Genomic DNA, 27,212 nt, shown 5'->3' on the forward strand with positions numbered 1-27,212 from the left:
AAGCACTGCACTGGCAAAGGTCCTGAGCTTGACCTCAAAGCTCAGAGCCACACGTTTCCATTTCCATCTCCCTTCATTTAAAACAGTGCTTGTGGTAATAATAACGTCTATGGGGAAACTGACGTGCTCTTGTGGAGTGGCCTGTGTCTGCCTGGTTATTATGAGCTTTCCAATACGACCCAGCATAAGACATTCACCCCTCTTTTACTTCTGATTTCAAGGAGTACTCCAGCACTCCCAAATTCCTGATTGAAAACCTTCAAAATATATTTCTGCTGCATGAAAACAGTGCTTTATATAAACGTGTGGGATTACTGCATACAACTCATCAATAACCCTTCATTGTGTGCACGAGTGCACTGCAGTGAGACTGCAATTGGAGTTACTGATTGCTTTTATCCAATTATTACACGATTATGGTGGCAGCAATCTTAAACCTTTATCTGAACTTTTGCCAGAGATGCTCTTTTCATTTAAAATGAGTTCTCTGCTTATTTCTGTTCATTGTCAAACAATATTCAAACTGAGAAGGGGCCAAACTGGGTTGGTACTGCCCTGTTTTTTGTATTCTGAATATATGTGTGTGTTTTCACATTAGCAGCCAAAGAAAATCCTTACTCCTGTTCAGAAAAGTCCTATGGAATCCTGCCTAGCAGTGGAGGGCATTACAGAGTCTGAGGGCAGGAGGAGGAAGAATCATACTCCCTGACCATATACTAAAAATAGGTCAGTGCTGTGTGAACAACTATGCTGAGAACTTCCTCGTGGCATGTAGCCATGCAACTGCTTCACAGTTTCAAGCCTAGATACCTCTCCAAAACAAAACAGAAAAGAAGTCGTTCATTTTTTATTATTTTTTTTTTAACTTAAACTGTGGTTGTTTTTTGACTTAAGCCATGGTTAAGCCTGGTGCTGGCAATCCCTGAATTCTCCAGAGTTCAAAGCAGGGAAGGAGACCTTTAATGTAATACTGAAATACTCGGCAGACACACGGAAGAAGTGCTTTCCTATAAAGCACACATTGCAGTAGCTACATTGCAAACAGCTCTTAAGCTCTCCAAATTGCTGCTAACTAAACACCCTAAATCCTGACCTGACAACGTGAAAATTGAAAGTCAGTTCCTTAAATTAGATTAGCTTAAAAAGAATAAACTCCTTCTACACAGGACTCTGTAAGCAGTTGGACTGAATAACAGAAATGATTCATTCAGGTCTTGAAGCCTATGAGTTTTTGGTTTCACCGTATTTTCCAGAGATTTATTAGTGCCAGTGTTTTGCCCAGAAATAAACTACATCATGACCTTCTGTATGTTTTGACTGTGAAGACTGAAGTTTCAGTTCAAATATCAAGCTTCCTTTCAGATAAGCTTGAAAATACTTCAGGTTTAGTTCTTTCCCTAGCAGGTTCAGGTTGGTAGCTGCTTGCAGCTGCTTGTTCATCTTGGGATCCAAAAATTCACTTATTTCCCATTTTAAGTATAAACTGAGCTCTTAAGGCTGAATTCCACAGAATTGTCTGACGCCCTGACTCAAGAGGACTTGCGAAGGTGTGGGGAGTCATGGTGGGCAGTCACTCCTGGCCTGGCATGCATTTCACATCTCTACTTCTCTTACAGTCTGCTCAGCTGTGATTGCTGATGTACTTGAGTGACTACCACAACCTGCATGGGAGGCAGTAGTCTTTGCATGTGAGCTCTGCCACCTGATGCCTAGTCAGTATTGAGACAGGGCCAGCTGATTTGCAAGCCTCAGCGATACAGCCTTCTGTCAGCAGGTTATCTGATTGGATTGATGCCTTGACTCCTGCTGGTCTTCCTTATTTCTTCTCCCCTCTTACTCAGGGAGTGTCTAACAACACAGCTAGTCCTCTGCAGCCACTTAGAAATGTTTTGTGGGGGCTGCAAGTAGATCCTGCACTGTACCAAGAGAGATGAACCTGTTCATTCCTTAGAAAGTAACTGAACAACATGAGGAATCCCACGTCTCCTCCCCTTCCCCATTCCTGACAGCAAGACCTCCTGCCAGCACCAACTGCCTCTTTGGTGTCACCCAGCCTCCTCCTCTGACTAACACCAAGGCTACAATACAAACAAGCTCCCAGTGCATCGTAGACACAGAAGCTTCTGGTTCTCCCGGCTTCTGGAAAAGACTCTTGATAAAAGCACTGAAGGTAACATCCCCTGTTACCAGCATGGAGAAAAAGTACCTCTCAGCAATGCTGTCTGCATAGTGAAGGGAATAATCTGGTTTTTATAACAGGCCTTCATCTTGCTTTGCTTTTGCAGGGACTGGGGAACTCAGGTGGCTGCATCAGCATGATGTGTACAGCAAAAGGAGATGGGCTGAGGGAAAGTCAGCCTGGGCTGTGTGGTATCCTTATGTGCAGAGGTTTGGGTGACTCATACTAGTGTAGAACTCCTCAGGTGGCAACAGGGATGCTGCGTGCTTGAAGCAAATTGTCATAGCCCAAAGGCTGATGAGCAGCCAGCACAGTGCTGCTGTTTGTTAAAACAAATCCCTGTTTTTCTACCTGTTGCTGCTTGGAAAGTCAGCAGTTTTTCTGGTCATATTGCTTTGTGAGTCAATATGAGCTTGAAAAGAGCCGCTTCAAACCTAAAGAAAAATATCTTCCTGGTAGTTACATTGCTGAAACTTGAACCTTTGTGTCAGGACAGGTTCTAAGAAAAACAGTGACTTTTGGGCAGGGCTCTAGATTTAAGGTGTGCTTTCCTCCCCATCCTTGCCACACCCCATAGGTATCCCATGCCCTGAGAGCAAGATTTCTGGAGAGCGGGCTGAGGAGAAAGCTCAGACCTGTGCTGCTGGGAGTGTGCTGGGTGCCCCATGGGCTCTGTCATGGAGGTAAGGACTTGGGCTGCTCAAAGCCTCGGGTGCCCCTAAGGGCATGGGCCACTGGGACAGGGTCATGCTTCAGGTCAGGCAGCAATAAGCCCATGCCAACTCCTCAGCAAATGCTATGCTGCCTTGCCAGAGGAATCTGCTCTTGCTTGGTTTCTGCCCTAAGATAATCCTTGTTTAAGTTTCTGCAGGCCCCTGGGCTAGCTGGAGCTTGGCAGCACACCAGCACTCAGTCAATCCCTTTGGGCAGGATTTCCACATGTCTGTAGGTGTGTGCAGTGCCTACAGCAGCTTCTTCACTGTGTTGTGACAGACACTGTCCCATTTCTGGCTGTGTGCTTCTGTGCTGAACCAGAACCACCAGGATAATTCTTAATGCATTGGGTGTGCTTGCAAATGAAGGCTGGTGAATGCCATGCATGTCAGCTTAGAGTATGATGTTGACTGCATGCAGTGTTTCTGAGGATGGCTGACATTTAGTGAGTGTGCTGTAGTACTTGTGTCAGTGACCATCCCCTGCACTATTGAATAAAGAGCAAAATCTCTGTAATTCTCCAAAAACTCTCGCAACGAGCATGAAAGCATTTTTGCTATGAAGCTTCCAGTGCCTAAGAACTACATGAAAAAGGAAGTTACCTACAGCTCCAGAGGTCAGAGGTTTTGCTTGTTTCCACTTTGGTTAAGTACGTTAGCTGAGCAGGGAGATAAATCTTGGTAGAGCAATCCAGTCTTGAAACAAGTAGGCAGATACACATTGCTTTCCAAAATCCATGAAGCCTCTCAGATTCACTGTGATGACTAATTCCTGCAAAAGTCAACAAGACGAGAACAGGAATATCATTATTTAAGATGGTATTTTGCAACAAAATAAATACTTTTTCTAGACAGGGTATGTCTCTCTTTTTAATGTTGTTTTGGTACATCTGGCTTCCTCTCCCACTTGAAACATTAGGCTGGAAAAAGAACACTGTGCTGTTGAAATCAGTGGTCAAAGTAGAGAGATTTCTCTGCAGGCTAAATTCCCATTCTCGTGAATGCTATGTAACATTAATGAGATATTCCTTTCTGATTTTCTACTTGATTAAAAATGCCAGTGTTTATCTCAGGATCAGTTTAGCGTGCCTTGAATTCTTCATGTTTGTTCGTTCTGTCTGCACAGACAAATTTTGGGTCAAAAGGGAGTCCCGCAGCTGTTAATCTGTTGAAAAACTCATTCTGCTCTTTGCTTTTTTAGGAGGCTTTTCTTCTGCAAAGACACAGATAAATTACACTGATTCCTTCTGAGTCACCCAGCAGCAATGGCAAAGCTAGGAGAACAAAACGGGGGGGAAGAGAAGACTGATGAATGGGCAGCAATCTGAAGATCAGACTTTAAGTACATATTTCAAGTGCAAGTGTTTCCCAAAAATGAATACTCTGTTATTTTCTTTGGGTATCCAGCCGCATGGGGGAGAATGTGATTTCACCAAGCCAGGCTTTAATAAATGAGTTAATGAAATTACACACAGCTGCCAGTCACACAGGCTGTGATTTGCCAGGCCTGAGCACTAAGATATTCCTGGCTGGCAACACAGGATAAAATAATTATGAAATTGGGAATTGAGACCAAACATTATTTGTTAAATTATCTCACCTTCCAGTGCAATCACAGCATTGGCTCTTCAGCCTTTCACATCATCTAGGCAGAAAACACGCAGCTTCCAGATACTTCCAAATCCCTTCTCTTCACCCTGCCCTGGAAACATTGACAGCTCCTGTATGAACAAACACACACAAGAAAAACCCTGGTCATCTACTAAATCTGTTGCTGATCTCAGCTAACCAACTTCCTGTAATATCAGCAAATATTTGTGCTTTTGTAAATCTCTGCTTCCCTCCATAATGGGGTGCCAGCAGGGTCAGGAATGCTTTGAATCTAGAAATGTGCTGGTTGGCAGGAAGAACAAAGAACGTGCTCACCCAGAAGGGCAAAAAAGGGCTGATGCTCTTTGTCCGCTCGGGAGAAATGGCACAGAACTCGTGCCAACAGCTTTTGCATGCAATCAGAAAGATGCTGTTGGATGTTCCTTATAATAGCTGACATTAATATCTTAGATAACTAAAATCAAAGCAGACCCGGAAACGCTCCTGTGGTTTCAATGTCTTTGGACAGATAGTGCCCAGTAATGCCAGGATCTCCGTGAACTCATCAGGCCAGCTGCTGTTTTTCCCAGCTGTCTGGAAATAGGGCAGCTATGACACGTATCTGATATCACTTAGCTGCCGGCCATATTTCATGCTGCTGCTCTAGGCAACTTGATAAAGGCTTCTTCCTCCCACAGCAGAGCTCACCCACCCAACCTGTAGCTGAATACCTGTATGCAACACTGCTGCACTTGCTCGGGGTGATGCCCAGTGCTGAGATTTGCTTAATGGGGGTGTTTTGTACAAAAGAACACTCAAACTGGTTTCTGGAAGGCCAGCTGTAACGCTAGAACTGCTTGATTTACATCTCGATGTACATCTGGAAGCAGCTCAGCCCCATCAGCACACGGAGACGAAGGGATGTGTTTAACAGGAAACCTCTGAGCGCAGGGAGGTGACGGGGGTGCATTTCTCAGTAGGAGAAAAAGCACAAGCACGGTCACACAGGACTATCGTTACTCTGCACCGGTGGCCGTTCCCACAGATAGGAGCGACCCGCACCATGGCAGCGCTCGGCCTGCCCTCCTACAGAGGACAAATCCCTGCAATAGAGGCAGCCCATTACCGGGGACACGAGCCCTGAGAGCGCCCATAGGAAGCTGTGAAGCGGGAGAGCTTATCGCTAACGCCCTGCCGACCAGCGGCAGCGCTGAGGCGGGGCGGGCGGCACAGAGCACAGCGCCGCCATGTTGAGGGCGGGGAGCGCGGGGGCGGCGCCGGGGCCGCAGCGCCTCTGTCCGCTCGTCGGTGCCGCTCAGCAGCCTGCACGGCGGGCCGCGCCGCTCCATGGCGACCCACAGCCCCTGCATCGTGGTGAGTGCGGGCCCCACGCGGGGAAAGCGGCGCTGCCTCCGCCAACGCGGCTCCGGGCCCGGCGTGCGGAGCGGGAGCTGCGGGCCGGGCGGCAGCGCGGGGAGACACCGCGGGGGCTGCGGGGCGGGGGGGTCTCGCCGGGCCTGGGCTCCACGCGCGGGGCGGGCGGCGCCGAGTCACCTTGAGCAGCTCGGCCTGCAGCCGCGGGAACGGGCCGGGCCCCGCGTGTCCGCGGCCGCTCGCAGCCACGTCTTGCGGAGGGGTCTTCAGAAATCGCCCTGAAATAACTTCCTTTCGTAGTAACGGCGCCGCTTCCCAGCCCTGTTGCTTTTCCTCTCACGCTGAGGTACCGCGGTGCCCGGCCCTGCCCAAGGAAACATCAGCGGCCTCTGAGAGCCTCGGCTGCGAAGCGATTACTAAACACGCCGTCGCTGTCCAGTTGCAGCTGGCTTAAAGTTGGGGGAAAGTCGTGCTGTGTGCTGCGCTGCTGATACGGCCCCAACCGCAGCAGCGGGTGTATGATCATATACATGTGATAATCCCTTGTCCTAATTAATAGACACGTGCTTGCCTTGCAGGCTGTGTCGTGCAGGGATCGTGCCCACGTGGAGCACAGCTCTGAGGCAGAGCTTTGGTTTCTGGTTCAGGCTCTCAAAGCGCTGTGATTCCCAGCCCCTGTTTTACCCCGTTCCCACAATCATTGTCCACCGACAGCAGCTGTGAGCTCCGCTGTGATGTGGATCTGGAGGATGCCCACGTTCTGAGGCCTCCCTGCTTAGTTGCCAGTGCAGGTTTTGCATTGCACCGCTAAAACCAAAGGTGTCAAAAAGCTGCTTGGTTGTTTTATTTCAATGAAATAAGATCAGTCAGGATGTAGTACTTCTATTTTCCTGCTCTCCAGTGCTGGAGAAGTTGTTAGGGCTTGCAATAACTCCCCACGTTGTGCTGAGCAGCAGCTCCTGCAGTGTTTCAGGCAACTCCTACAAGCTGCTGCTTTGTGCTGTGCTCACCGTGACTAATGCTTCTGTAGGGGAACAAAAAACAGGTGATCCCAATGAGTGTAACGTGTTGGATAGTGTTGGATAAAGGAAGAGATCTGCACTTTCTCACTGCTGCCTTTCTATAAGTCTTGGTAGAAATCTCACCTGATTTCCATTTCAGATTGGCGATGATGAACAAGGTTACGACCTGGACTTGTTCTGCATCCCGAAACATTATGCAGATGATCTGGAGAAAGTCTATATTCCTCACGGGCTCATCATGGACAGGTTTGTTTGCCTTCAGACACTGCACTGATTCCACAGCACTGCCACTGATAGCTCGCTGCCCGGTGACTGTCTAAATAGGTTACATTTAATTAGAGACTAAGTAGTACATGTGTTAATTAACTGTTTCTTGTTTGGCTTCTAAGAGTTTATGCTTCTGCAGTTGCTATTGTTTGGAAATTGGTCATAATACTCAGAAGAAATGAGGTGGTATATAGTAACCTGCGACGTCTTTGCGGAGTTCCTTTGATGTTTTACCTTCATAAAACCTAATGAGAGCACATTACCTGTTGTGCCAGTTCAATCTGCAACAATTAGAGTCTCTTGAACTTCCCTAGGATGTTAACAGCCATAAGTTCTTAATCACAGCATCATAGACTTCGCTGTGTTAGTGTGGTAGATAAGCAATATCCAGCTTCCCCTGCTTGCTGGGAGGTCCAGCCTTGTCACCTGTGGTTGCTGTGTGTTCTACAGGTTTTATCTCATGGTCAGGAATGGGTCCATAAGCCTGCAGGGCGTTGTTCTGTTTCCCTCTGTGATGCTTGCCTAGTTCCTGTTATCAGAACAAGCAGCAAATTCAGAGCGGTTCTGAGTATCTCTCTAAGAGGTCTTATGAATAGGAATACTGTGTGATTGTGCACAGTGGTGTTCAATTAAACGCTCCTAAAAATGTTTTATTAAAATAGTAAATGCTGTAATAACTTTTCCTATACACGGCCTTCCATTGCAAAGATTGGACCAAGTGCACGTCGCTGAGTAACGGATGTGTAATATATAGTGGTAGGCATCCCCTGAGTAACCTGCTGCTGCTCTGTAAGTGCTTACCACGCTTTCTAAGATAAACTGCAGTACAGATTTAGAAACAACGATTGCAGGAAAGCAGTGCAGCGTTCTCTTGCCCTGCCTTGTTGTTGTGTTTTGCAGTCAGGATGAATTTTCAGCTTGGCAAAACATAAAGCTATCCCTTACAGTGGGATAGTTTTTTCTCTCCTTGGTCCATGAAGGCTGCTGTCTGTATTGATTTATTTTGCTCTTTGCATGGAAGGTGAACAGCTGTTTGAAAGAGGAGAGCACCTTTATGTGGCTTATCTGCTAGTGAAACAGTTTCAGAGTGTTAAGATTTGCTTTGGCTGAGTGTGAAGTATGAAAACAGAGGAGTTTGGCAGCGTTACTGTTTGATTAACCTTGAAAAGCAAAACTGGGGTTGGCCAGTAGTGTGTAAAAGTGGCTGAAGTGGTAGGCAAATATTTCTAAGCAAAATCCATTTCTGAGTCTCCGTGCGTTTGCTGCTGTTGTTTGCAAGACAAAATACTGCGACGGTAAGCAAATTAAATGTGTTGTGACAGCTAACCCTTGTGTTTTTTTGTATAGGACAGAGAGACTGGCACGTGAAATCATGAAGGGCATGGGAGGACACCACATTGTAGCCCTCTGTGTGCTCAAGGGCGGCTATAAATTTTTTGCTGATTTGTTGGACTACATCAAAGCACTGAACAGAAACAGTGACAAATCAATCCCCATGACTGTGGACTTCATTAGGTTGAAGAGTTACTGTGTAAGTATATCTGCAGTGCTCTGCCATTCTTATATAAACTAACTTCTAGTTAACAACGCAGATGGTTTAGTTTTATCACTAAATATTGTGAAAACTTTGCCTAGATGTGCTCATGTCACACAAAAAATTAAGAGGGGAAAAAAATAGTTTCAAGTTAACTTGTTCTTTGTTTATCTTATATAATCTATTTTCTTTTAGTCTTTACATCCTTAGTGCAGCAAAGTCCTCACTCAGAGCTAAGAGACCTTTTCTGTGTCCTTTATACATTCAAGGATTCCCTCTCTTCTCTTCCTCATCTCTAATGCTGTAAATAATATGGAGGATTGTCCTGCAAATACTGTGACAAAAGAATAATTCCAGAGCAGTTGTTGTGGCTCAGACATCATTCACTGGATTGAAAGATTGGAAAACTACAAGCATGGCTGTAACCGAGTTCCCTCCGTCATCTTTTGTTTGGCTCAACTGAACGGTGAACAAATTAATTGCGTTTGGCCTTAAGGAAATGCTGGATTCCTACATGTAGATTTATGTTTAGTGGCCACAGAGTATGGTGCTACCTTTAGTAACGTGTGCAGGTTGCGTTGGCTTCATGAGGCCTTTTCCAGCCTGAGCAATTCAATGGTTCTATTTAACTCCATAGGTAAATGGAGCATGAGGTAATGGGTATTCTTTTGATAGAGGAAGTATGAGATTTTGTTGTGCAGATCAGAGGAAGAAGCGGATGTATGTACTGTCTGTTTGCAGACTCAGCAGCTGAGTCTTGTGTTTTCTTGATAGTGTTTGTGGGTATGTTTGAGGTCATCCACCTGTAGTGTGGAAATAGTTACACTTTTTCAAATTCACTTTGTGCTGTCAAAAATAAGTTGTTTCTGAAGTTATGCTGTCACTTCTGTGGCTCAGCACCTTCATATTCAAGTCAGCAGCGTGAGCTGTTGTCACAGTCATAGAGCAGTGCTTGCTTTAGTAGAAAAAACAGAGGTTACTGAATTAGAATCTCAGCTTCATAGTGCATCTCATTAAACCATCCCCCCATAGCTGGGAAGCTCACTGTGTGGGCCAGCAGCTGCCTGGTGCTGCTTCTCTGCTCCCTGCAGAAGATTCTGGCACCCTCTGCCTACCTTACACTTATTAGTATCCAGACTTGCATTCTTTAGGTTGCATAGCTTGGTAAACTAGGTGAGACTGTCCTAACAGGACCGTGTGTGTCGCTGATTGATCAGGTTTTCCATTATTAATAATCCTGCAGTACAAGATTGGCTCCGTAGTTTCTATTCATGCTTTACTAAATGGAGGACTCGGCATTCTTAGGGATGAGGAAACCATCACAAACCATAGCAGGCAGCTGGAAGTGGAGCACTCCTGTGCTTGCCTTTGGGTGCAATTGCTTGGTCATGCTGCCTGCCTTGCCAGGAAGGGTAAAAGATGTTAAAAATACCACCATTGCTCAAAGCGGCCCAACTTGTATCGTGGTTCTGAAATTGATGCTATTGATGTGCTATTGTTATTTGAAACCCATCATTTAATACTTGCAAGCTTAAGGGTTATTTGTTTCATAAGCAAAGTTCATGGTGTGACTGCACCCAGAAATAATTCTCAAAGAATATGGAGATAATCATGCTGTGATTAACCATTGCTTCTGACTCCTGCTTTCAAAGTGCTTACGAATGGATTGTAATGATCTGGCAAGCTGCTAAGAAGTGGGGAGACAGTGTCTGTGATCAGAACCGGATCTCTGTATTCCTGACAAGCAGCTTATTTTGCTTGTGTTATAGAAGCATGGCATTTCACCAGACTCCTGCACTTGGAGGTGGGCAGAAGTCACTGATGTGCAGCCAGGAAGGGCAGCCACAAGTCAGCAGGTGTGCTGCACATCACTGGGGACGTGGGGCTTTTTGGTGGAGCACGACAGTGGTGAGGTAGAATCTTGTAGGGCTGATGGAGGCAGTGCTCTGAAAGGTCTTGTGCTACCCAGGCCTCATAGCAAATAGTGTAAGGAACGTCAGTGCTTTTGTAAGAGGTGATCTTTGAGACACTGGTCAGGAGTTAGGATCTTGCAGTGTAATATTGTTTTTTGTTTTCCAGTAATGACAATGAAGAGGCAACAAAAACGGATCTAACCAGCAAATCTCTTCTGTGCTAAGCCACAGAGCATTAAAGTCTTAACCAGTACTGAAATCAGAAATAATAGGCCTGAAGATAATTAAAACATTGCTTAATTATTAAACAAAGTTAGTTCCAGTGGAAAGCTGGTTAGAAACAGCATTGGAAATTCGTTAACCTTTTTTTATCCTTTAATTGCTCTGGAGCTCAGTGCCTGTGTAGAAATAAAGGTAAATATGTCACCGATGATTTGTGTTTTGTGTTTAAGAGTAGCAATTTGTATGGCTCCTGGTGGGGAGGAGAAGGAAAGTTGCTGTTAGTCAGCTTGTTCTCTGCTGATCTTAAACTTGAATATGCATAATCCAGAGGTTTACAATGTTCTGTGGTGTTCTCCTTTGATTGTAGTGTGTTGCTTTGAAGCCAGAGGGATGACCAGGAAACTCATCTTAATGTGTATGCTGGGTGCTGGGCTGTCATCTGTGCCTGTCACAGCATCTTTCTGCATCTTTCTTTCATAAGGAATGATGCTTCCATGGAACGATGATCAACACTGTGTTAGTGGAGGAATAGATAAGAAAGAATCCTGCAGCATAAACAAGGAAGAGCTGAAAGAAGCTGTCAGTTAAGATAACTGTAAGATGGGATGAAGGCAGGAGCTGCCCCTCAGCATAATGAATGCAGTGCTTTGCTGAGTCGTGTTCTTCTGGTTTGTCTATGCAGTGTCTCAGACACCCAGCTGCACTCTGTGTATCCGCTGGGACACTTTGGGCATCCTGTTTTTGGACTATTTCAACACAGTGCTATTTATGTCGTTCAGTTTGGTTCCCTTCTGCTGCGATGGAAGAGCTGGAACAGCTGAATATTTTCATCACATGGAGCGGTATAACTCTAACAGCTGTTATCTTTAAAACATACGGCTAAAACTGTAAAGATGCTTTTTCTAATAGTTGGCTTGTGAGCGGGGATTTTCAGTATTGTGCCATAGGAATGGTACGCAGGAAGTATCTCCAGGTTTAACCATCTGCTTTTACATCCCTCAAGCTGTCAGCACTTCGTTATCCAAGAGCACTGACATCACTGCCCAAAGGATTTCAATGCATTTTCTCCTTACTGTAATCCCGCATAATGCATACCCAGTGTCTGCGTCTGCCTAAATCATTTGGCTCCCCTTTTTTTTTTTTTCTTTGTGATAACACTTTTAGGTTCCCTCAGCAATTCATACAGGTGAACACTTGTCCTTGTCTGTCTGTGGAAGCAGGAGGTTGTGTGTGGCTACCTCTTTCCTTGTGGTCCCCTCTCCATCCTATTGCTATTTCTGGTTTTAGGGAAGAAACTGATCATGCAGCAAGCTTAGGTTTTGAGACAGGGCAGCAGCAGAAGAAAGGCTTTCTTTCTAAAGGGAGGATACGTGGTAAGGAACAATGAAAAAAGAGTTTGACAAGAGATATTAACTTTCAGTTCAAATGGTTAAACTGTGGGATAGTGGCATCATGGGTAAGTAACTCAGCAATGAGGATATTGCATCTGATGGGAGCTGTGAGACACTGCCGAGGTTTGAAGTCAGCTTTAATAAATGTCAGAGGTCTGAGGTGCTCCTCATCATTGTATTTCACTTTCTCTATGTAACAGCTCCTTGAGGATTGTGTCAAAGCCCAGTTCTGCTGGGCAGAGCACTGTTGTAGTGATTGCACTGGGAACCTGCGTTGCAGTTGAATTTCTAAAACAATTCCTACATCATTATTGCTATAAAATAGGCAAAGTCATGCTTCTCTGTCTGTTTTGTAGCTTATTTTTCTTATTCTTAATCCGTGCCTTGTTCGCTGGCTGTTTTTATCATTTTGATTGCTTATTTTAATGCAGAGCGTAAGGCATTCCAAAGCATCCAAACTGTAAAAGCATCCAAAATGTAAATTACTCAGCTTGGAAATTGTTCTTTTTTTCTTTCCATGCATCTAGTGAATGTATGGGGAGTCATATCTTTTCATACACGCATATAATGGTCACAGATGAGAAATGGTGCCTGTATTTATGCAATTGTCAAATGGTCTTTAATCTGAAATAGTCTTTGCACTTGATTACTTGTAATTTCTAAGTGAATAGATGCTACTGGTAGCATTAATATTGGTTCATTATGAACTTTGCAGTTTCAGTGTTTGTTGGAAGAAAGATGACTTCAATTCTGGCAATGCTAATGCTCACCCTTCTCTCTCTTATTAGAACGATCAATCAACTGGAGATATAAAAGTCATTGGTGGGGATGACCTCTCAACCTTGACTGGAAAGGTACGGCTCTCTGTGTGTTTACAGAAACCAAAAAGGAAACAACTCCAAACAACCCAGACAGCTGAGTGCTTTCTTAATGTGTAGAGATTATTGAGGTTTTTTCTTTTTTTTTTTAACAGAAAACAGGTCTGTTTCATTTTAAGTATTCACCGCTGTAATGTAGTGACATGCATAAGACCCACCAGAGCCATTGGTTTAGTTTTAACTTTAAAGTATGTGTATATATATTCAGTGTCTTCATTATGAGCCATATTCAGGGTATTTATTTCTCTGAGAAGAGCAGTGTTGTCTGGGTTGTTGTCTTCAAGCTACTTCTAAAAGAATGTGGTATTATTTAATGTGCTGATGTTTCACTGTGGTAGTGAAGGGAGCTCACCCTGCCTCAGCACATAACTTGCTGGGTTAGGAGCTGAACGTCCTGTTACAGATAACAGAGAAGGAAATGCAAAGAATGTAAATTGGGAGTCTGCTTTTCTCCAGTGGCTGTACAGAGGTCATTGAGCTGGGTATCTGAGGGCAAAACTCCGCTGCCTCCTGTTCATTGCTTTCCCCTTTTGATTACACATAAACAGTCTTTAAAGATTTGTGACGTGTTTCAGTATGAAGGCCATAGGTGTGACAGAACTGCTTGGCTTTATAGCATGGCACTCTTTGCATTATGAGTATTTAAAGATCACTTTGTGCTCTGCATGAGATGCTGAGGCAAATCTCCTTCACAGCTGATTGTCACTGTAGCATCAGAAATGTGAGCTAAATAGGATCCACTGTTACAAGGCGTAAATCATGATACAAATATTTAACTACACTGAAAATGAAATTAATAAGTTATAGGATATATTAGAAATTGTGTATTCTTTAAACACTAATGGATTCTTATCTTTTTTTCTTTCCAACAGAATGTTTTAATTGTAGAAGTAAGTATTGTGTTTCACTTCAGAGTTTTCTGTGAACTTCAGTGTTCTGTCAGTTCTTACTCGTTGTGATTTATTATTGCTTTTACAAATTCTTATTAAAAAGTGACTTGAGCAAAGTGAAATTAAGCATGTTAGTGTTTTGGCAAGACAGGGAATTAAACTGAAGGGCAGAAAGAAGTTCCTGGTAGGAGTGTCTGAAAATAGTGAAAAACAAAGACAAGGCCAGCATCCCTGTATATATTTGTTTGAAGAACAGAGACATGAAGAATGCTGATTCCTAATCAGCATTTTGCTGTTGCTAATTCTCTTATCTCTGTCTTGTTGCTGTTCTTTAGATGATACTGGCAATGCTATAGCTGACTATGATTTCCTGGTAGCCACTGTTGCTTAGTTCTGGCCTTCGTACCTCTTTGTTGTTGGACAGCATTGCTTATGTTCAGAGGATGCTCTTGAATAAGATGGCCAATCTGAGGATGAGGAAGCAGAAGCACTAGACAGGAGAAATGAATGCGCAGTGTAACAATGTCTTTAGGCTCCAAGTAACAGGAATGGCTTTGTTGGTAAGCACAGGAACAGCAGTGGCAATCAGTTCAGCAACCGAGCAGAAAGCTCTTTCCTTCTGTCATATAATTCCACAGGAAACATGTTCAGTTTTAAAACCAGACTAGTATGTATACAGCAGTCATCTGTGTGCCAATGGTCTCCTTTGAAGTGTATTTTGTTTCAGATAGGCAGATGCATTTAATTGTGTATCTGCTTCATTTCAGATGAATTTGTGCCTTTAAAGTCCCAAGCAGCTAAGTGGGTTAGTTTCTCATCTGGTCAGTGCATCACCTCTTGTGACATCTTATACATTGTCAAATATAAGCCCTTTGACCAACCTCCATTGTTGCAGTTAAACAGTAATCTTCTGCACAGAGCACTGGGATCCCTTTCATGTGCAAAAAAAAACCCAAGAAATGGAGATTTGCCTCCAAACAAACAGATAATCAAACAGTACAAAATCACTACAACTTTTATTTTGACTGTCGAACTGCACCCAGATATTACCAGTACAGCTTCTTTATTTTCCTTTATTTCTTAAATCCATGATGTAAATTGCATTCCTTTTTTTTTTTTTCTTTAATTACGTTAATGAGTTGTGACAGTTTTCCCTTCTTATGTTCCTATTCTTTCTGTTGTATACAAGTGTCTCCAAGCTCAGCTGCAAGATGGATGCTCAGCTTATAGTGTGAGAATTAAACATTGTTTGTCTGATAGCTGCAAGGAACACGAGCCATAAAATCTGCCAGAGGCGCCAGGAAGGTCACAGTTCATGCTTTTGAAGTAGTAGTTATCTATAAGAATTAAGAACCATTGTTAACTATTGTGATCTCTTTCCTGAGCTCAGTGGCTTGAGCACAATATGGTGTTCCATATCCCTCATACCGGATGGTGAACAGTATTATTACAGCATGTTTTCGTGAGCAGTTTCTGCATTAAAAACTTGAAGTGCTGCTTTGGCAGGTTTCGTATTCTCTCTCACGCTGCATTTTTATTTTTTCAGGATATAATTGATACTGGGAAAACAATGAAAACGTTGCTGTCTCTCCTTAAGCAGTACAATCCAAAGATGGTGAAAGTGGCCAGGTGAGCTTTTAATTGTGGTTATTTGTGCTGTATTTCACCTTCTGAGTGACACACGGTGTAATTCCTATCAAAGACAAACAGGAAGGAACACTTCTTCAGGAGTTGAGTGTGATGCACTTGGAGTTCAGTGTGTAAATTACACTTTGCTTGTTGTGACAAGGCAGAAACACCATTCTCTCCAATCCTATCGCTTAAAACCTTTCTGTTTCAGGAAGGGATAGCTTGTGCATGTCTGCTACATGTATTGCTCAGTGATATCTGGGAGTAGGAGGGGGGTTTCACTGATGTCTAACTTGGGTTTAGAATGGAAGAACTAAAATTTTTGATCTTAAATGATGGCAGAAACATTTTCCACACAAATAGAGTTCACAAATACGGACTTCTAATGGAGATTAGGATTGAAATAAATAACAGCAGTTATCTCGATATGTCAGTGTCTATCTGAGCATATTTCTATTGGCACTTTCAGTATATTTCAGTGGTGTGTCTGTGCAATGGAGACCTTTTTTTGGTGTGGCGCCTTTAATTGTAAAATTAAATTAGTTTGCATGCTAACAGCACTATTTGTGTAGGGTGCATAGTGTAGCTGAGCTTTAGAGGTCACTCTTTGAGAGTCACCCAACCATATGCTCTTCCAGGCTTTTCTACTTAGTCGTGTCTTTAATCAATTAGTTTTGAAACATTTTCTAATTAAATGATTTAAATTTAATAAGGAATGTTGTGGATAATAATGACAACCAATATCAGCATTCCTCCTGCATCTTTTAAATCACATCTTTTATACTCCTATGCTACAGTTGTGTATTTTGCAATAAAATCATAATGAGTGCTGGGGATTAGAGATAAACCAGAGCTGTGTGTAATATCTAATCAGTTGTGTTGCCATAACAATATCGAAGCGGTTGTTAGATGTACTAGAATAGCTCTTCATGCTGATTATCCAAGGGTGACCTGCTGAAGGTGAGCTTTTTCTTCCTGGCCTGATTAAATGTACCAAATTTGAAGCAATTGTTGCTGCACAGTACCTTACCACTGCAGTTGGTATACATCATGAGTATGAAACAGTGTGAGCCAGGTCCAGTTTTGTGTTGTTTAAACCTGTTGTAGTAGACTGGCTCTGCCAAATGCCGAGCACAATCACACTGGGTAGTCTCAAGTGTCACATTCTTAGTTGGTTCACTTTTTTTGTTTTCTTTCTCTCTGACAATTAATTGATTGTAGCAGGGAAATGTGAATTAATACTAACACTAATTGGGGGTTGTTTGATCAAGGCCTACACAATACCCAAAAATTAAGCCTCAGGTAGAAGTTTCAGAAACAGAATGTCTAAAATTGAAACCATAGGCATAACAAATGAAGTCTCACCTTCAGAGGTGATCCAGGTGGGGAGGAGCTTTGCAAGTGCAGAGTTATGCTGCTCTGTCTCTACTTTCAGCCATCACCTCCCAGAGTCTCTCTCACTCTTTGATACAAACAAATGTCAGGATGGTGGAGTTGTCTTCTAAAAGGTAGATGTGCTCAACTGAATAGAGAGCGAGTCAAACTGAACGAGCAAGGTGTTCCTATCTGCTGCAGTACCCCCAGCTCTGTATTTCCTTGTGTCTTACACCTCTTGACATTTAATTCTGGGAAAGTGGAGCTGGTTTGTATCAGCTGATCATCAAAACCTATTAACCTTTTCTTTATGGGGGTAATTAGTATTACCAGAGAAAAGCATTTGAGGACATGTTGTGCAATTGAGGTTGTATTAAACCAACTGATTTTGCTTCGTAATGCTGATAATCCAGCTGGTTTGGCTGGATCCCAACTCTTCACCTGTGAGCTCAAGTGCTCAATTTCTAAGCACACAGAAAGCCTCACTGAGTCACATTTGGCAACAAAAATCCATACAGATCAAGATCTCCTGGCCTCTTTCTTGCAGACTTTGTAGTTATCCTTTAGGCTGTAAACATTTTGTGATCCTACAAGGTTTTGAGTTTATCACTGTGATCATTGTGCACCTGCAAATGAAACATGTTTAAAATGTTTATGGTTGTGGTTTGTTACACACGTTGAGGCTCACTGAAGTGAAAGCCAGCCTAACTTCAGCATGATTTCATGTAGTCCTACATGGTGCTTTGCCACGTTTCAATTTTACTTTGATTTTATTTGACAGTTTGTTGGTCAAAAGAACTCCTCGAAGTGTGGGATATCGGCCAGACTGTAAGTAACTCTCTGACAACCACTGTTCATTTCTAAAACCACGCTGATATGCTGTGTACTCTTTAGCCAGAGTACATGGGTGTTCTGTATAGTTTTCATGAATGGTTTTTGATTGATTTTAAATGGGAAAACAAAACAAAACCCACCCAACTCGAATTTAAGTATTTGCAATTAGTTTACTGTACGAAATGAAGACTTAGATATTTTGGTCCATGTGAATCCCTTTTCACGTGGAAATTCTCCATGCTTACAAATAGTCAAGACTTATGGTCAGCAAAACCTGCTGGATTCATCTTAGGCACTTTGGGGAGTGTTTCAGGTGCCGAAATGTACCACCCAGTGCCATTTGGACATCTCCAGCAACTTTATTGGGCTCCACAGTGTGGGACGTGTTTTAACAAGAACTTAGCCTTTGGAATGGGGATAACGTGGACTGTGCACTTTCACAATGGAAGTGGAGTGAATTCAGCCGCAGAATCACATCCTCTTCCTTCTTCTTTCCAAGGCTGTACAGTACTGATGGAAGCATCTCAACACCTTGTTCCTTAGGTTGTCTTACAAGCCTCTGCAGTTGGACTGATGCTGCCCAACCATCCAAGGGCTATCTTGCTAGAGCTGTGCCTGTTATGCATTAGAAATCAATATATAAACCTATGTAATTTTGATTTAGTTGAATTTAATGAACAAAGAATGTCAGAAGTTCAAAATAACGTGAGTATTAAGCTGAGGATACTCGAGTGGAAGAAATAAAATGTTAAGCAGCTTATGCGTTGATAAAACTACTAGTCTGTGTAAACAGGTCTGGTGAACTCAAGGAAGTTCCTTTCTAATGTACTGGTGACTTATGTTCTTTTTTAGTTGTTGGATTTGAAGTGCCAGACAAATTTGTTGTGGGATACGCCCTCGATTACAATGAATACTTCAGAGATTTGAACGTAAGTAATTTTTCCCGTGTGTTTTGTCCATTTAAAACCAGGGAGGAGGAAGGAAGGGAAGTCTCCTTACGTTACTCTCCCTCCTCTGTGTAAATCGCAGCTTGTGTGCAAGGTCAATCCATCAGTGATGAGGGCAAACCTTAGAGCAGTGCAGCAGTGTTATGGAGCTCTGATAGATCTAATGGTTGTTTTGCTTCACGTGGAACGGAGGTGATGTACCTCCTGTTGGCCTTTGAAATAGTGCGGCAGTTCATGTGAAGTTTCTTATCATACCAGATATCTACATTAAATTTGCTTAGTTACATAAAAATTAAAGGAGAGAGACCTCAAAAGCCTTTTTATGCTAAGACACAAAGTCTTCACCTGGGTCTCATATGTCCTTATAATGGACACTGAGTGGGAGAGGAAAGAGAAGGAAGGCAACGCTGAGGTTTGTAGCCCAAAAAAGGCTGAAGTTTTTCTGCACAAACAGAATCAGGACACTCCTCAGGGCTGACACTTGTGCAGCGTGCTTTTCTTTCTTTCAGAAGCGCAGTATTGACTCTGTGCCTGAACATGAGTTTCTTACCTTACGTTTCTAACCGAGCTTTCAATGTTTTGTTTCAGCATATCTGTGTGATCAGTGAGACGGGGAAGCAGAAATACAAAGCATGAAAGCACAGCTGAAGTGCTATGCCTACAAAGCTTTGAAATGTTTTGTTTACCGAATCCTATCTCTCACAGGCTTCAACTCTGGTACACCAGCTGAAATTGTAGAACACCCCAGCCCCATCGTCATATGCTTATTGTAACTTATTGCATGTACAATATAAGAATCTCGTCTTGTTCATTTATATTATAGAAATGTAAACAACTGGTGCAATTCTGCACTCCTTATTTTGATTTGCACTATGACTCTACCGACTATTGCTGCCCCTGGTTGGGTTGTGCTGTTTGTGAGCTCCGGAGTCTTAACTCTTGCAGTGGTAAATTGCTTAAACCTCATCAACCCAGAACTGAAATAGTTCGAGTACTGTAAATGTAAAACATTTTATGATAGGGAAGTCTATTAGTAATATTTTTAAAGAAACTGTAATTTAAGTTTTATATTTTAATTCACAAATGTGATTGTGATTAAAGGATAGTTGCACCTTTGGGTGGTATGAAACATGAGAAGCAGCCAGTTACAGTATCTGTAATCTCCAGGGAGCCCACTGCCACCTCCTGGAGTTGCCTTATTGCTGTAAAAAAAAAAAGGAGTCTGGGTGAAAAATGATGTCTTTTTATTTTTTCCTTTATTCGAGATGGAATGACAAAATGGAATGTTTGAAGTTTAGCTTTAGTTGAGCTGCCTGTTTCTTTCAGATTATTATTATTATTTTTTCCTTTAAAAATATCCATCGGACAGTGGAATTGCCTTTGAAATTTAAACAGTTTTAATATATTTGTGGGGGGAAAAAAAGAAGTATTGTAATGTTTACTTTATAAGAACTACAAAGCAAAGTACTTTAAAATAAAGGCTGTCTCTTTAAAATACGCCCCACACATCTATGCCACTCACTGTGTATATTGAAGTGCTCTCAAGGTTCTCTTCTCAGCACATATTTCATCAGTGCTTCTGGCAGTGAAGGCAGGCTCCACGTCTGTTACCTCTGTAGAGCTTTCTGTCAATACAGTGTTGTCTATGGGAGATAATGAAGGCCTGAGGAAAGCTTTAGGAAGACTGGCATATGCTATAACCAAACTGGATTTCAGAGAGAACACTCAGAGTGCTGTCCCTTCTGTTTTGGCAAGAGTGAAGAGCGACAAATATTCCTTCATTAAACACATAACTGCGGGGAGAGAAAAGCCCAGCCAATTTGTAAGTAATTGTTTGGTTTTATTCCTGTCTTGTTTGTGTTGTAATGCTAACCATGGCAGCGCACACCTTTCCTTCCGCTGTGCTGCTCCATCCTTTGCTTATGCACTTGGTGTGCTCCTCTCCTGCACATGGGCTCTCTGCGTGCTGGGATTTGGTGCTGGCACTGCTTGGTACATAAGGAAACATCAGCCAGTCTGTCCTGCAAGGTGTTTGCTGGTTTTTTGGGTAGTATTTTATACATTCCAAGCACCTTCTTGTATCATTGTCTGCCTTCAGTGTGTGCAGTTGCAACTGTGGCACTTAATGGCAGCCCTAAAAAGTGAGTAACTTGCACCGTGTAATTTGTAATGATCACAGTGCGCTGGAGATCTAGTTGCAAATCAGAATTCTCAGTAAGGAGAGTAGCACTGCTCACAACTGTAATTCACTTTTGTTCGTGTTACTGTTAATGTTCCAGAGAGCTTTTCTGATTGCACTATACAGACCAATTCCATTTCTGAACGTGTGTGCATGGAGAACTGTGCTGTGCTCAGGACTTCCTTCCAGCAGGTGGTGCTTGGCTGAGGAGAGGGAGCACAAAAGCAACACAGAAAACTACAAACCCACTTTAGAATTGAAGACATCCATTTGAGTTCTCATTGGGTGTGGATGGATTGAAGGTCTCGGTACAGAAAGCGCTGTTCTCTCTAATGTCTGAATAGTTCCTGCATCACTGTGTTTTGGAATAGCCCTGAATTACTCACTGGTAGCAGCAGGAGCTGCTGTTGTGCAGGGAATGGCACGAGTGCTGCTGAGGGCAGTCATAGCTCAGAGCACCCCTACATGTAGCTGTCCCCCTCCCTGTGCATGCTGCAGGCCACCACCTCCATGTGCCTTTGTGGTCTGCAACCCAAGTCTGACTTCAGACACTCCACCTCCACACGTAAAATGATGATGATACAAAATTAAGTACAGGAATACAGCAAAGTGCTCACCTTCTGTGCTGCTGGGGCTGCTGCTGAGCCATGAAATAGCAGGGGGACATTCCCCCCATGCTCCTGCCCTACAGCCGCAGGCAGGGATTCAGTAATTGCAGGAAATGGTTGAAAAAAACCACTGCTATGGGACAGTCAGCCACCAGCACCCCCAGCACAGCATGGGACTGGGGCTGCCAGTGATGCACCATCACCTGCAGGACACGTGGACTCATTGCTGCTGCAGAGGATGGATACCCCCTGATGTCCCAGTAGTACAACGCAGCCCCCAGCTCCCAGCTGTCCCCAGGTGTCCATTGTTGCCACCAGAACTGTGCAGTTCAGAGTGGGAGATGCTGAGGGCAGAGCACTTTCCTCTTAGCCTACTAACAGCTCCCCCCACCTCCCCATAACTTCATTTCCCACCCAGGATGCTGGGGAAGGGCTCGGTCTCCCCATGCCAGAATCCTGCCCCCATTAACAACACCAGGCCCTCGTTACTCACTGTGATTTATTGGTGCTGGAGACAGGTTTCCCCTCCACCCCCTGCAGCACAGAACCCCCCAGGTGCCAGGGACTGATTTCCAGCCTCACTAAAGCAGCAATGCAATACTGGAGAGCAACAGGCGATCCCCCACTCCAGTATTTACGTGCTGCTAGAGCACTGCTGACAGCTCTCCAGCCCCGTGCATCTCCCCACAGCCTCCAGCCACCCCCCAAAATCAGAGGGGGATGGGAAAAGGCTAAAGGTGGAGCAGTAATGCTCTGGAGGTGCTGGGATGGGCTCAAAGAGCACAGGAGGAGCAGAGCCCTTCCTGCACAGCCACCCCACAGACAGGTGTGCCTGCACATCCCCGTGCACCTGAGCTAAGGGGTGTGGGGACAGGTCAGCCTCCACCCCTATGGTAACCAGAAGCTCACTTTCTTGTCTTATCCTTGAGGTAATGAGGCAGCCCAGAATGGTCTGTATCTCCTTGTCCCTACAAACCATGATGTGCTGCTACATCTCCTCAAAGCCCACTGAATGTTGGCATTCCAAATGGTATTTTGGTTATTATTATTGTTATTATTATTATTACATCATAACATAAAGGCACTGACGAACACTCTTACACGAAGACATGAACGTACATGCATTACCACCTCAGCACTTTTATGTTGGTTTGGTTGGGTTTTTTCCCCTTCCAGGTGCTATCAGCCTGCAACTACAAAGAACAAGCAGTTACACGGAGCAGACAGGAATACCCCATTCCCCCACCCCAAACCCAAAGTGCTGGGGCATAGAGCACAGCTGCACCCAGAGCTTGTGAGGGAAATGATCTGCTGTCTTTCCTTCTTCCCTTTGGGGCTGCAGTGCATCAGCTGTTGGCCAGGAATCACAATGCCAGCAGCTGAATGCACAGCTTGGCAGGGCAGAGCTGCTTGTGTGTCCTTAAACTGCTGAAGGGGGGGTGAAAGGAGAAGGAGGGAGAAAGAGGAAGGGAAAGAAAGAAATGAGAAGCTTTGTTTTTGTCCCCTAGAGCTGACACGATGCTCACATAGTTTGGGAATGGACAAACCATCTGCAAGCAGAAAATAAAGGTGCTCTGACCCTCCATCACTCACTGCGCAGGGCAGAGGCTGCAGCACAGAGCGCCCAGACCTGTGCACACAGCCCAGACTCGTGTGTTTCCTCTTTGACTCCCCCCCCCCCAAGTTATGTGACAACTTCCTTCAATTCATTTTCCCACAAAGCAGCACGGAACGACGGCAGTAGCCAGGCCTGTCCCATAACCCCTGTGCAACTGCTGTGCTGCAAAGAGCCAAAGGGAAACCTGCCTGGGGTGCAGCAGAGCAGCCATGCAGTGCTTCAGCCCCAGCTCTGCAATGGCACTGCTTAGGGCTGCACCTGGGGAGGGTCACTGCTTCCAGCTCTTCGAGCAGCTTGAGAAAACAGAGCAAAATATGTTAAAAAAGCAATAGCAAACCAGCTCAGTTGTAGCATCCGCTTATATAAATGTATTAAGAAAAGTAATACAGAGTCCTGGTTGAAGCTGGACAAGGGGCAGGATGCCATTGCAAAGCTTCCAACCGAGCAGCTCACAGAGAGCAGCTGGAAACCTGGGATAGGTGGGGAAATACATAGCTGTGAGGGTGCTGTGTGCTGGTGATGGAGGACAGCTCTGAGCACTGCGAGGCACAGCACTGAGCTGCCGTACACTGCGCCGTGCCATGGGGATATAAAGGCTGCAGGGCTGTGGGCTCCCAGCACTTACCTGCCCTCACCTGGCCGTGGGGAGCAGCTCCTCCTGTCGGTGCCTCCGACCACGCAGGAGCTGGAAAACAACACAGAGAGCTGAGAAGGGTTTGGGACTAAAGTGACAATGAGTTGGGTGGGCACATGATTAAGGGAAAACACGGAGCTCCACCAAGACACGATTTGCTGCACCGACAGCCTTAAATATGGAGAGTCAACCCCCAGAATTTGCATTGCAGGACTGGAATTGGGGGAGTTACTCCATGCAGAACTTGTGGTGTGAATCCCCCTGTAACCAGAGGAGCGCAACAGGCATGAATGAATGAATGTACAGCAACTCAGGCTGTGGGGTAAAGCAGAGCCCTAACTCTCTAAGATAGAGTCACCCTGAGATATAAAGGGGCTTTACCAACACCAAACAGAAATGAATAAAATAGGGGGGAAAGAAAAGGGAAAAAGAGAAAACAAAGGGGAAAAAAAACTGAAAGCAGGGAAGGAAAGGAGGATCCCACAGAGGGGCAGATGCACACACTCGCCCTCCTCTACCTGCACACTGCAGCACGGGGTGAGCTCTGAAATAAGTCAGCGTTAAGCATCTCCTACATGGATTAAGCCCAGGGAAAGGTGAAAACACCACAGCGACCAAACCCGGAGTTCTCACAGCTCTCCCGGCCGCGCTGCCCGCGTCCCAAAGGCACAAACAAGGGGAAAAAAGAAAAGGGGGCACTTCGCACAAAGCCTCAACGAGGCAGCAGCAGACACGGAGCCGGGGGGATACGGTGATGGAGGGGGGGGGAACCTCCGGGTGGGGCCACGCTGCCCCCTCCCATCCCATCCCATCCCGTGCTCCCGCTCCGCCATCCGCTGCGCCTCCTGCGGCGTCCGCCCAGACGGGGCGCTCATCATTCGCTCATCGTTCGCTCACATCACCCCGGCCATCGCGATACGGTCCCACCGACGGACCCGACAGCGCTGCACGAAGGAGAACCCCGCGGCGGTGCAGCGCACAGCAGCACCCCACCAACCCCCCCCTTCCACCCCCGCAGGATGTTCCCGTTTCCTGCACGGATAAAACAACAGCTTTAAAAAGAACCCGAGCTCCGAAGCGGCGGCACTTTGCCGTTATTCGCGATCAGCTCCGAGTCTCTGCTATCAGAGAAAGAAAACGGAGAGGAGCGAGGAGCTCCGGAGCGCGCCCCCCCCCCACGTGCACAACGGGCTCTTAAAGGGCCCCGCACCCCCCGCCCTGCTCACACCTGCCCCCCCCACCCCGCAGCCCTTTGTGCTCATTAAACTTTCCAGCTTTTAACTTCTTTCCCCCCAGCCCCTCCGCAAAGCGTTGGAGGGGGGGAGGGGGCGGTTTGACCGTTGTTCTCTCCCCCCCCATTCCCCGCTCCCACCCCCACTCCGATAACGCCGTTCGGACCCCGGGCAGCGCCCCCCCCCAAATCCTATAGGCCTGCCCGTACCACGCCGGGAGGGGAGGGGGGCGCGTTTGGCGGCGCGGGGGCGGCCCCCTGCAGCTCCTCGTCCCCGGCGCCCCGCCCGCCCTCCGTCCTCACCTCCGAGTCCACTCGAAAATGGCGCCGAAACCGAAAAAACTTCGCCAATTTCATTGTAGGCGTCTGCAAGGGCTGCTGGGAGCGGGAGGGGGCGGCAGGGAACGGGGGGGGGGCGGGGTTGAGGGTGTGCCCCGCTGGGGGGGGGGCGCCGGGATCGTGCCCCGCGGTTGGACCTTGATGGGGGGGATAGAAAGTATCGCTGACAACACGGCTCCGTGCTCCTTTATAGGTCCCGTCCAAACGGGGCCGTGCTCTGATCCCACCGCCCGGAGCTGCCCGCACCCACCGGCACCGATGCTCGGAGCCATCGCCCTCCTTTACCCCACCGTCCGTGGACTGTTCTGGGGAAGAAAAGGGCTGTTTGCTCTAAAACGGTGGTTTCAAAGCTGCTGTTTGTTTGTTTGTTCATAAACCTCCTGCAAAAGCGCCGACCCCTCGCCCCTCCCCTCGGCCTTCCAGCTGCCCGCTCCGTTTGCTGGAGGCACAAAGCGCTGCTCTGCCCCGCCGCTCTCAGCCACGAAGGGATTTCGGCTTCTCGGGTGGGGGGAGCGAGAAATCACAGCGTGGGCTGCGCTGCCCCGCGCTGTGGGGATGCTCAGAGCCAGCCCCGGCCGTGTGGGCTCCGAGTGCCGCCGGCTGAGCCATGGAGAGCGCAGAACCGTCGAATCCTTATGGCTGGGAAAGGCCTCTCCGACCCCCAACCCCAGCACACCGTGCCCCAAAGCGCGTCCCCACGATTCAACACCTCCAGGATCGGTGCCTCCACCCCCTCCCTGAGAGCAGGACCACCCAGGGTGCGCTTAATTAGTGCCTCTCCTTAATGAGTGTGGGAGTGGGTGGGTGCGGTAATGGGGCTCTTTGCAGGTGGGGGGAGCGGGCCAGCTGGGGATGCGGAGGCACCTGGGTGCGGCGGGGGGGGGGGAATGGGATGGCAGCGGGATGGCAGCCCGGAGCTGTGCGTTGTGTCGTCCTGGAGATGTAATGCAATCAATGACGATCCCTGAGCACGGCTGCAGTTTTGTTTTAGTGAAAGAAAAGTTTTCTCCTCTCGGGGAAAATACCCAACTGGAAAGAGCGAAGGCAAAGCCCACGGGAGTCTCTTGATGTCGGTGAACGATAACACGCATTGAGAAACCCTTGAGTTTCACTGAAACCGGTCCCGTCCCCCCCCCCCAGCTCCACTCAGTGCTTTGCAGAGGGGCTGGGGGAGCTGCAGCAGCGCTGAGCGGGGAGATCTGGGGCAATAGTTTCCCCGTCGGATTAGTGCAGCAATGACGTTGATTCCTTTCTCAGAGCCATCACCGCAGCCCTGCTGGGCTCACCTGCACCTCACAGTGGATGCTCCGGTATCCGAGGGCGCTGTGCTGCCCTTTGCCATCCTCACTCCGGGGAGGTGTTGCTCTCCCAGCCCCACTGCTGCACTTTCACTCCCCCCAGCGCTGCGGTTTCTGGTGCTGCAGGAAAGCAGCTGTCGGTGACACCGAGCAAAATCAACACGAGCGTGTTAACCTCTTGTTTGCACCTACAGAGCTGCTCGCTCTGAGCTTGACCCGTCTGCAAAACGCTGCAGCAGTGCTGGACGTGATGCTCGGGGGCTGCGTCTGCCCCAGCGTTATGGGCTGGCTGCACTAAGCTGTGAGCACACGGGAACTGCCGGGCAGGTTTGTGTTGGTGCAGCAGCTGCAGGCCGGGCTGGAGCTCACCTCCCTGCCCTGTGTCCCCGGGGAGAGGTGACGGGCACGGAGCCACAGTGCTCAGGAAGAGCCTTTGTGCACAGCATGGCCATTGAATTCATCCGTTGCAAAGAACCCCACACAACAACAAGCGTTACCGTTTGCTCACACAGCAGCTCTGCGCCGTGGGGGAGCCCAGGTGTCGTGGT

The 27,212-nt window shown here is 46.2% G+C and overlaps 1 protein-coding gene and 2 long non-coding RNA genes across 7 annotated transcripts; 1 reads left to right on the forward strand and 2 right to left on the reverse strand.

Annotated features, from left to right (window-relative positions):
- Positions 1–278: 278 nt before the first annotated feature.
- On the reverse strand, positions 279–6,614 carry LOC107312702. Of its 3 annotated transcripts, none has more exons than XR_004306882.1 (3): positions 6,037–6,614; positions 4,493–4,613; positions 279–3,664 (listed from the first exon to the last, which is right to left on the reverse strand). It is a non-coding gene; the product is annotated as an uncharacterized LOC107312702 (long non-coding RNA). The 3 variants fall into 3 exon arrangements; XR_004306883.1 differs by lacking the exon at positions 6,037–6,614 and adding an exon at positions 5,214–5,634; XR_004306884.1 differs by lacking the exon at positions 6,037–6,614 and adding an exon at positions 4,819–5,120.
- HPRT1 (hypoxanthine phosphoribosyltransferase 1) lies at positions 5,731–20,054 on the forward strand. Of its 2 annotated transcripts, XM_015860351.2 has the most exons (9): positions 5,732–5,856; positions 7,018–7,124; positions 8,493–8,676; positions 12,994–13,059; positions 13,956–13,973; positions 15,520–15,602; positions 17,758–17,804; positions 18,663–18,739; positions 19,346–20,054. In XM_015860351.2, the coding sequence occupies exons 1-9, from the start codon at positions 5,830–5,832 to the stop codon at positions 19,391–19,393; spliced, it is 657 nt and encodes a 218-aa protein (XP_015715837.1). In that variant the 5' UTR covers positions 5,732–5,829; the 3' UTR covers positions 19,394–20,054. The 2 variants fall into 2 exon arrangements, with proteins under 2 accessions (XP_015715838.1, XP_015715837.1); XM_015860352.2 differs by lacking the exon at positions 13,956–13,973 and having other exon boundaries at positions 5,731–5,856; positions 19,346–19,615.
- Positions 20,041–25,420, reverse strand: LOC107312701. 2 transcript variants are annotated; one of them, XR_001554570.2, is made up of 2 exons: positions 25,331–25,420; positions 20,041–23,847 (listed from the first exon to the last, which is right to left on the reverse strand). It is a non-coding gene; the product is annotated as an uncharacterized LOC107312701 (long non-coding RNA). The 2 variants fall into 2 exon arrangements; XR_004306881.1 differs by having other exon boundaries at positions 25,238–25,349.
- Between the last annotated feature and the right edge of the window lie 1,792 nt (positions 25,421–27,212).

This window comes from Coturnix japonica, chromosome 4, assembly GCF_001577835.2.
Source record: "Coturnix japonica isolate 7356 chromosome 4, Coturnix japonica 2.1, whole genome shotgun sequence".
In the NCBI taxonomy this organism is placed as follows: domain Eukaryota; kingdom Metazoa; phylum Chordata; class Aves; order Galliformes; family Phasianidae; genus Coturnix; species Coturnix japonica.

Coding starts and splice junctions, on each gene's coding strand:
- HPRT1 (XM_015860351.2), top strand. CDS start 5,830: ATGGCGACCCACAGCCCCTGCATCGTG. Junction 5,857..7,017: donor CCCACAGCCCCTGCATCGTG/GTGAGTGCGGGC, acceptor TTTCCATTTCAG/ATTGGCGATGATGAACAAGG. Junction 7,125..8,492: donor CACGGGCTCATCATGGACAG/GTTTGTTTGCCT, acceptor TTTTTTGTATAG/GACAGAGAGACTGGCACGTG.